A 6919-nucleotide genomic window follows, 5' to 3' on the forward strand; every position below is an offset into this window, starting at 1 on the left:
GGGGCTGTGTCCCAGGGAATGGGGCACCTCAGGGTGCAGAGGGTGAGCCGGGGGCTCTGGGGCTGTGTCCCAGGGAATGGGGCACCTCAGGGGGCAGGAGCAGCCAGGGCTGTAGGATACTGGGATGAGCTGCTCCCAGGCCCAGACTAACTCAGGGACAGCACTGCTCCTCCTCACCCCGGGGTTATCTGCTCACCTCAGCAGGACAGGCTCAGTATTAACTGATATTAGATATGCAATGCACAGTGCTCAGCTCATTTAGAGACTCATTTTGATAAAACAACCCTCAGAACTCCATTTTCTCCTCAGACTTACATTTTGCCCTCTGTGCAGAGCCATACCACAGTCACCAGACAGAACCTGCATGTACCTTACCCCTGCCTGTGCTCTTCCACAGGAAATACAGAGTTTTCAGTCAATTTCTAGACAATCTTCTGGAACAAAACATTTTACTTCATTCTCTTAAATCACAAATCTTTATGCTGTTTTTGATACTTTATTTTACTTTTTAATTGTTTAGTTTGAAAGTTTTCACCATTTTCACTTTTCCATCTTTATTTACAATCTGCAGCTCTGGTTTTTTCCTGCTCTTTAGGAACATTGCAGAATTACATAATAATTCTGAGGGGTTCATCTTCCTTAACTGGGGTCCTAAGTGAAAATGTGTGCTTTGGCCTATGCCTGGAGACCCCGTTTATCAATAGATAGATAAAATAAATCCATCTGGAAAGTGGGTTTTAAGTTCTATACTGGCAACACTAATACAATTTAGCACTACTGTATTCGGTATTCTTAGAGAAATACTAAATGCTATAGTATACTGATGAAAAGAGAAAAGAAAATATTTTAAATACTAAAAAATACTATTTTAGATCAACTCTGGCAGCTTTCCTGTGGATGTTCTGTGCTCTGTACTGCATGTATATTTTATAAGTGTCCATTGGAATTTCCTTTTTCCAGACACCATTTAAACACAAAAGATGATCCCTGTGATGGGATAAAGTGTGGCAAAGAGCCAATTTCTCTGTGACTGAGACATCACATGAATACAGAGATTGTTGTGAATGTATTTTTACATCATTTTCCCTTGTTCAGTCATAGTGATAAATAAATAGTAATGAAATTTGAAAGGTGTAAAGTCTGGGACTGAATCAGGGAGATTTTTCCCACAGTGAATTCCTCACCAGCCTCACCCAGCTGGGAGAGGCACCAGGGGGTGGAACACATGTGATTGTTATCAGTGACTGCACTAACATCCACCTTTTGGGAGTAATCCTTGTCTTTTCCAGTCTCTCCCAGATTACTGATAGATGACACAGTGAAAAGGTTCCTGGTTATAAAAGCAGGGAATCCCATCCGGGTGAAGATTCCCTTTGAGGTGGGTGTTCAAGGCTTTGGAGGAATTCCCTGCCTAGTTTTGTGATGCTCTCAATAGCAGACAGAAAAACCAAGCTACTATTTTTATGTCATGGAGTTTTGTCTACAAGTCACTGGGCATATAATTTGGCCTGCTTGTGCTGTGTAGACTTTGAGAGTGAGGAAAACACAAGCCAGAACTGAGCTGTCAGTTTTGGCATTGGTGTTTTATGACATGGTGGTCATTCGTTAACTTCTACAAACAAGGCTCAGTGCTGTCCACCTAGCCTTATCAATTATCATCATCCTGATAACATTGCTCTGTCAGACTTTCCAAATCAGTGATTTCCTGTGACTCTCAGAAGGCCTTGGGGCACCATTTCCAGCACACCTTCACTGTGCTTGTCTCACCAAGCAGCAGCACTTGAGCTCTGTGAGTTGAGAACTTGACAGGCACTGACAGAAATCGCAGTGCTTTGGTGTAAGCTTGGAACAACACAGGCTTTTCCCCATGGAAAGGGTGGTCAGGCTTTGGAAGGGGCTGCCCAGGGAGGTTTGGAGTCCCCATCCTTGGAGGTGTCCAAGGAAAGCCTGTACGTGGCACTCAGTGCTTTTAAAGTGGGGATTGGGCACAGGTTGGACTCAATGGCCTTGGAGGTCTTTTCCAGCCTTCATGATTCCATGATCCTGTGAAGTCTGGGATACCAGAGGAGGGTGATGAAGTGTGTTTATTTGCTGGCCTTTCTTCTAATCTCTGGGAGAAGAGACCAAAGATGGCACAATGGAAATAAAGACTTAGAGGATGTTTTTTTAAAAGCAGAAAATATTAACTCCTGAAGTTATCTGTCCTTGATCTGGCATAGCTTGGTTGACACAGTTCTGAACACTTTACTGCAATAACATCCTTAATGGACAAAAAGGAAAAAGTTGTAAAGAAACTGTAGAGCAGATCAGGGCTCTCTGATCCATCATGGATCCATATTTCTAAACATTAGTTTCATTATCTTACCCCAAATATGCACCTCCATGACATGGTAAAGATATAAGACACAGTCTGGAGATGAAACAAGTGGCTGTAACTTGTTGTTTCCAGGGATCTCCAGAGCCAGTGGTGACCTGGTTAAAGGATGGACTCCCCCTTCCCAGCCGGGCTGCCGTGAACACCGAGGATGGAAGCACCCAGCTGCTGCTCAGGGCAGCTGAGCTCAGTGACAGCGGCACCTACACTGTGGAGCTTGGGAATGGGCTGGGGAAAAGGGAAACCTTCAGCTTCCAGGTTCAAATTACAGGTAACTCACTGCCATCCATACAAATGTATCAGCAACTCCCACTCAGTCCAGGCTGGGGCATGAACGGACTGAGAGCAGCCCTGGGAGAAGGACCTGGGGGTGCTGGTGGGTGAGCGCTGGACATGCCCTGGGCTGAGCCCCCAGCGTGGGCAGCAGGGCAGGGGGGGATTCTGTCCCTCTGCCCCCTCAGCTGAGCCCCCACCTGCAGAGCTGCCTCCAGCCCTGGGTTCCAGCACGGGAAGGACCTGGAGCTGCTGCAGCGAGTCCAGGGGCGGCCACGGAGCTGCTCTGAGTGTGGGACTCCCTCTGCTCTGGAGCCAGGCTGGGAGAGCTGGGGGTGTTCACCTGGAGAAGAGGAGGCTCCATGGAGAGCTCAGAGCCCCTTCCAGGACCTAAAGGGGCTCCAAGAGAGCTGGCCCTGCATCCCTGGAAGTGTCCAAGGCCAGGTTGGACGGGGCTTGGAGCACCCCGGGATAGTAGAAGGTGTCCCTGCCATGGCAGGAGGTGGGACTGGATGGGTTTTAACATCCCTTCCCACCTAAACCAGTCTGGGATTCCATTATTTACTGTGAAAAGGCAGAAGGCCACAAACTGAGTTTGGCAGGGTGAGCTCTGATGCAGTTTGGCCGTGCAGGCACAGGGAGAACCAGAGTACAATTTTCTATGTCTGGGCATGTTGTGATCTCACTTGTCTGCAGGACAGAGCAATCCTCTGACTAAAACTGTCCTTCAGAGTGACTGGGGGAGGTCAGCACAGGCTGTGGGACATGGAGCACAGCTGTCCCAGCTGTGACCCCAGGAGGGGAAGCAGCTCAGCTGTAGCACCCTGCTCTCCCCGCTCAGCAGTGCAGATGTTGTGCAGCAGCAGCTCAGTTCATAGCAAACGCATCTGTGTGCCTGGAGAAGGAATGGAATTGTGTCCCTTGCAATGACCAGGATGGTCACTGAGCCCCAGACATGCAACAAACTCCAGGTTTTTAGGGTTCTGTGCCACTGTCCCTACAGCTGTGACATTGTGTGCCCTCCCCTGGCAGACATCCCTCAGCCCCCTGGAGCCATCCGGCTGGAGGAGAATGTGCCCAATACAGTGACAGTGACCTGGGACCCCTCAGCATCTGAGAAGTGGGAGAAGAACCTGTATTACACTGTCCTGAAACGGGAATCCCAGAAGGGTCTGTGGCATGTGCTGGGGGACCTGATCTACAACAACAAGTTCACCTTCACCACGGTGGTCCCAGGCAGGGATTATTACTTCAGGGTCTTGGCAAAAAACGACCTGGGAGCCAGTGATCCATCAGAGACTGTGAAGCCCTGGAGGATCTGGAAAACAAAGGGTAAAACATTTTCAAATATTTCTGTGTTGTGTTTTGTTTCTTTCATTGCTTCTAACACACCATCCCCAAATGGGTCTCTCCTCCTGGGAACATTCAGTTGCCCAGAACAGGAATGCACAGAGATGCCCTGAGGAATTCCAGCTGGGCAGGGAAGGTTTGTCCTTTCTGCAGGGACATTGTGCAGACAGACCCTTCATTCCCAGCCATTAGGACATGCTATTTGCCCCAAAATGAATTCCCAGCAAAATCTAAAGCTTAAGTAATGTAGAAACCAAAGTTTCTGATGTCAAAGTTAAATGCTGGGTAATTCTGCGGAGCAGCAGAGGTTACAATCCGTAGGTGCATGGGATCTCGGGCAATTTGCAGAGTTCCAGACACTGCACAAGCAAATCCCTGCAAACCCTGCAGTGCTGGGAGCAGCATCCGAGTGTGTGCTTGGTGCTGTTTATTTTTCACAGCTGAATTTCGAGTGAAAGCACCGAAATACAGGGGAGTTAACCAGAACCAGCCCCCGAGGTTCCTGGTGCCGCTGAAGCCGCACGTGGTGGTGACGGGCAGCGAATGCCACATGAGCTGCGCCGTTGGAGGCCACCCCCCGCCCAAAATCACATGGTACAAGGACAGCAGAGACCTCTCCGGAGATCCCAACTACTTCTGCACGAACGACTTCGGAGTGTGCTCCCTGGTGGTGCTGGGGGTCACCAAGCAGGATGAGGGCGAGTACATGGTGGAAGCCAGCAATGAAGCGGGCCGTGCCTTCAGCAAAGCCTTCCTCGCCATCAAAGGTACCTCTGCAGTGCTGCTTCCCTGGCGGACCCCGGGGTGTCACTGCTGCCCAGTGCCTCAGAAATGCCTCAGCCAGTTCTACCTGCTGGCAAAGCAATGGCACGGCTCGGCTGCTTTACCAAATTCCTAATTATGGTACTCATGATCAAGTACCAAACAGAACCAGAAATAAAAAGGCAGATGGGAAAAAACCACTTGATTTCTACACGAGCCAAAGGTTTTGGCTGACCTTGAGCAAATTTTTTAGAAAGAACAATCCCATCTTCATTAGGTAGGATAATACCAAGCTTAGATTTCTCTCCAGTGCAGGAGGTGCAGAATAAAGACCCTAGCAAGTGTGCCAGGTGAGGGGAGCAGTGAGAGAACAGCTGGTGTTTGGTGGCCAAAGCCAACACAAAGGGAGGAAAGAGAGGGACGTGGTCAGAGGCATTGGGGTCCTGATGTGGATGGAAGGGCAGTGGGATTGGCTGGGGATAGACTCATGGGTATACTTATGGATAAATATTGCTGGTGACTGTACCCAGTGAAATATCCTTTACCTGGAGTCAAATATTTTTGTTTAAATGCAAAATACCTCGCTGGGATTACAGGAGTGGCAAAATGGGTCAGTTAAACCCCTGTAACCCTCTTGCAGACTTTTAGGCCCTGTAACATTTCAGCTTCCCTGCCCAGGGAGCCTTTCAGACTATTTCTCATCTCCCTCACTACAACCCTGAGCTGCTTCTCTCTTGCTCTCACTTTCAGACTCCTCCCTGTAGCGTGGCCCTGCTGAGAACATCCCTGCACGGCTCCGAGGATGAGAAGGTTGTGGTGAGGACTGGTCCAAATGAGGGCTGTGCATTCATTGTCACGTGTTCATTACAGTCAGAGGGGGTTATTTTTCAGATTCAGTAATTGCACTTTGAACATGATGCTGCGTTGTCATCAAAACTGGGGGAAAAAAGCTTTAAGAGCATTGTATTTTTTTTTTAAATGATCAGGCTTCCCATGAGACCTTTAAAACACAGCTTAGAAGCTTCAGGAACGCAGAAGATGAGAGGAAAAATAATTGGCCAAAATGAAACTTTCCGTGGAGAACACAGGTGGGAGAGACCCTCCTGCCACACCACTCTCCTGCAACAAGGACATTTCTGGACACCAGGGATCTCTGGTCCTTTCACACATGCTTTTTTAAGCCAAAACAATCACTTTGGATTCCATGTGATTCTCAGCAGGTTTCCCAAATCTGGCAGAAGTAGTTCTGGATCTGTTCTACTACCAGTAGCAGCTAAGTAGATTATCTTCCCTAATCTCTAAGTTAAAAAGAGCATCTGCTTGCTCATTTTATCTGGGCAGGAGATGAAATCTCAGACCAGCCTGGCATGGGGTAGGTGAAACTCCCAGTGCAAATGCACTGGTGGGAAGGACTGGAAGTCTACAACCAGTGTGTGAGCAGAGCAACTCCCAAAACCCTCAGCACAAAGGCTGTGCCAGTCCTGAACCACCCCCAGCATCACCTGCGCATCCCAACTGCCCGTGGTCATGGCACTGCTGGGAGGCTTTTGCCTCCTGCAGAAAGCGGTGAAAAATCCTTCCTGTCTGACCAGAAATGCGAGGTACCCTGAGGGACCTCCTGCCGTGGCCAGGGGTTCCCCTCACTGCACCTGGACAGCAAAATGTTCTGGTGGCTGTAGGAAGGTGTCACAGCCAAGGTACTTTGTGACAGGAGAGAGCAGAGCCAAACTCAGCTGTGGGGCTGGAATGTTCCTCTGATTACATTTTGTACAATGTTGTACGGATGTAGCAGCAGTAGTAGATTATGAAATTAAATCACAATTCAGTAAAATCTATCCCGAGTCCATGTTTATTCTGGAGAAGGAATCCCAGTCAGTTCCTGGGAGCCCTGTCTGCTGCAGTTTCACTTCTGATTGCTGCACATGGTCATCCCTCATGCAATTGCTCCAGCAGCTCCTCCTCCTCCTGCTGGGCCGGAGGCAGGGGCATCTCCCCTGCAGACCAGATTCGCTTCTTGGCTGATAAACACAAGAGCCAAGATTGATGGAAATTGCAATTGGAGCTGAGGGACCTCGGGAAGACCCGGCACAGCAGGAGCAGGAGACTCCTGCAGGTCCTGCTGAGATGTCAGCACCAATTCCAGCAAATCCTCTGCTGCTG

The 6919-nt window shown here is 49.1% G+C and overlaps 1 protein-coding gene across 1 annotated transcript in view; it reads left to right on the forward strand.

Moving 5' to 3' along the window:
• Positions 1-6594, forward strand: part of IGFN1 (immunoglobulin-like and fibronectin type III domain containing 1) — a 39454-nt gene extending 32860 nt beyond the window's left edge. Inside the window, exons 25-29 of the mRNA XM_017735509.1 lie at positions 1277-1378; positions 2450-2645; positions 3680-3979; positions 4438-4764; positions 5510-6594. Of these exons, the coding sequence (XP_017590998.1) occupies positions 1277-1378; positions 2450-2645; positions 3680-3979; positions 4438-4764; positions 5510-5523 (939 nt within the window). The 3' untranslated portion in view covers positions 5524-6594. The remainder of the gene's footprint in view (positions 1-1276; positions 1379-2449; positions 2646-3679; positions 3980-4437; positions 4765-5509) is intronic.
• The last annotated feature ends 325 nt before the right edge of the window (positions 6595-6919 follow it).

This window comes from Corvus brachyrhynchos, unplaced genomic scaffold, assembly GCF_000691975.1.
Source record: "Corvus brachyrhynchos isolate BGI_N302 unplaced genomic scaffold, ASM69197v1 scaffold555, whole genome shotgun sequence".
NCBI lineage: Eukaryota > Metazoa > Chordata > Aves > Passeriformes > Corvidae > Corvus > Corvus brachyrhynchos.